Source organism: Anolis carolinensis, chromosome 2 (assembly GCF_035594765.1).
Source record: "Anolis carolinensis isolate JA03-04 chromosome 2, rAnoCar3.1.pri, whole genome shotgun sequence".
NCBI lineage: Eukaryota > Metazoa > Chordata > Lepidosauria > Squamata > Dactyloidae > Anolis > Anolis carolinensis.
This window is the reverse complement of record NC_085842.1, coordinates 70,280,574-70,282,659: the sequence shown is the minus strand read 5'-3', so window position 1 is coordinate 70,282,659 and position 2,086 is coordinate 70,280,574. Positions and strand designations below refer to the sequence as shown.

Below are 2,086 nucleotides of genomic sequence, written 5' to 3'. Positions count from 1 at the left end.
TCTTTTGGCAAAGCTTGTGTCTGTCAGATTCCACATCTTCCTATCCACACATCCCATTCCCATATTTGCCTACTGAGGCTTCAGTCTGTGCACTTGGTGGTTGCAATCCACCAAACTTTGTGTTTAAAAAAACCCTTTATTAGTCTCTAAGGTGCTAAAAGGACTTATTGTTTTTGCAGCAACAGGATAACGTGAGTGTGTATGTGCCTTCAAGTAGCCTATGACTGCATTCCTGGAAAAATCTAACCACTTGTCTGACAATATTTCAAGTTCAATTAAAACTATTTTTCTCAAAAAAACCAACAACCAGGAAACAATGGTTTCAATAGTAATAGCATGCATTTTGCCTTTGTTCTTTTGAATGTTGGACTGGATGCAAATTTAAAATTATGTTACAGATATATGGTCATTGAAAGGTATGAAATTATCCTATTTATTTTAATGTTGGCAGCTAGCAAGTTCTATATACAAAATACGCATATTTCAAGAAGCTAAGAACATGCTGCCTTTAACCTGAAGGATATCTAGGTCAGCGTTATTTCCCACACAGTCCAAGCAGATGCTTATGGAAAGCAGGAAGTTCAATAGCACCATCCTGATTACCTTCCTCGTTGACATTCAGTAGAGGGACCCAAATGCTGAAGTTTAGTAAGTCTGGCCCTGGATGAGAAACCATCTGGAAACAACATGCAAGCGTCCATGAATAGTTCAAAGAGCAAGAGATAAATATAATGAATAAATAATAAACTCATGTCTTTGCTTTCAATCTCTTAACTTCTGAACAATTTCCCTGTACGCTTGAGACTGCATGCTAAACTTTGCTCCAAGCAAAGGAACAAGCTAATAATAGAGCACAAAAAACAGAACGGCCCAAGGACAAATGGGCCATGGGCATCATTTGCTTGAAAGGAACAATGGCTGGACCAAGCTTAAATAGTCCAGCTCAGTTACTACAGCAGGATGGGGCAAGGAACGGAGGAATTATCGCTGTTGGTTTTTCTAGACCAAAACAGAGTTTTTTGCTTTCTCCTTACATCTGCACTGGTGTGGTCCAGCAGATTGGATGTACAGAGGCAGATAAGTGGCTAGAGAATACAAGTAGAATATAGAGAAAGTATATTAAAACATCTTCATGTTTTGTCTATTTTACTTACATTCCTTCTATCTATCAATATGGAAGAAAAATATTACTTCATCCTCAAGGCAAGTAGCAGAAACAATGCAAATGGTTTGAATAAAAGATTCGTGTTATATCCTTGGACCTTTTCACTTTACTATAGTGTCATGATTCCATGAAAACATCTTATGGAATTCTAGGATTTGCAGTTTAGGGTATTTATTTAGTCCAAGAGGTCTTCTAGGTCCTTCCCAAGCTACAAATCTCAGGATGCCATATGATGGAGTCAGTCGTAGTGCTACAATAGTGCAATGGAGTTGGGAAGTCACATTTTAGCAACCTAGCCTATCATCCCAGAACTGTTTAATGAAGAGAGAAAAATAATGTTCTGGTACAATAGCAATAACACTGAAATTTCACAATATAATGGGAGAGGGGGTACAATTCGAATATTACTATTTTATGCCTTGTACATTATTTTCTGAGAATGTAAATTTTCAAATACACCCTCAAAATAACACTTGCAGGCAAAATAATGAGACCTTGTTGTATTCCCCAAACTTTTATTTTTATTAGAATGCTCTCTCATTAATACTCTTCGCATATAATTTGAAATATGTGTTTGAACGTTACTGTATGGTTTTTATAAAAAAAACCAAACACTGTTTTATCATTGCACAATGGGAATATGATCCAGGCTATTCTGCATTTCTGGATTTGGAGACTGCCATCTTCACTGCCTGGATGATGCCTTCCTTATCAATGCCAAACATCCTAAGCAGCTCAGCCGGCTTCCCACTTCTTGGGACGTGGGACACAGCCAAGCGTGTGACAGTGATCCCTGGTTCTCCCACAACAGCAGCAGAGACAGCTTCTCCAATGCCACCTATCGAGAGATGATACACAACAAGTAAGTTCAAGTCTAGTAGGCTTTATTTCTTTATATGCTGCTTAAGCAGCTGGTAAAAA

At 38.0% G+C, this 2,086-nt stretch overlaps 1 protein-coding gene across 1 annotated transcript in view; it reads right to left on the bottom strand.

The window, feature by feature from the left end:
* Positions 1-1,660: 1,660 nt before the first annotated feature.
* tkt (transketolase) overlaps positions 1,661-2,086 on the bottom strand; it is a 39,975-nt gene continuing 39,549 nt past the window's right edge. The window contains exon 14 of the mRNA XM_003217706.4: positions 1,661-2,003. Within this exon, the coding sequence (XP_003217754.1) occupies positions 1,816-2,003 (188 nt within the window). The 3' untranslated portion in view covers positions 1,661-1,815. The remainder of the gene's footprint in view (positions 2,004-2,086) is intronic.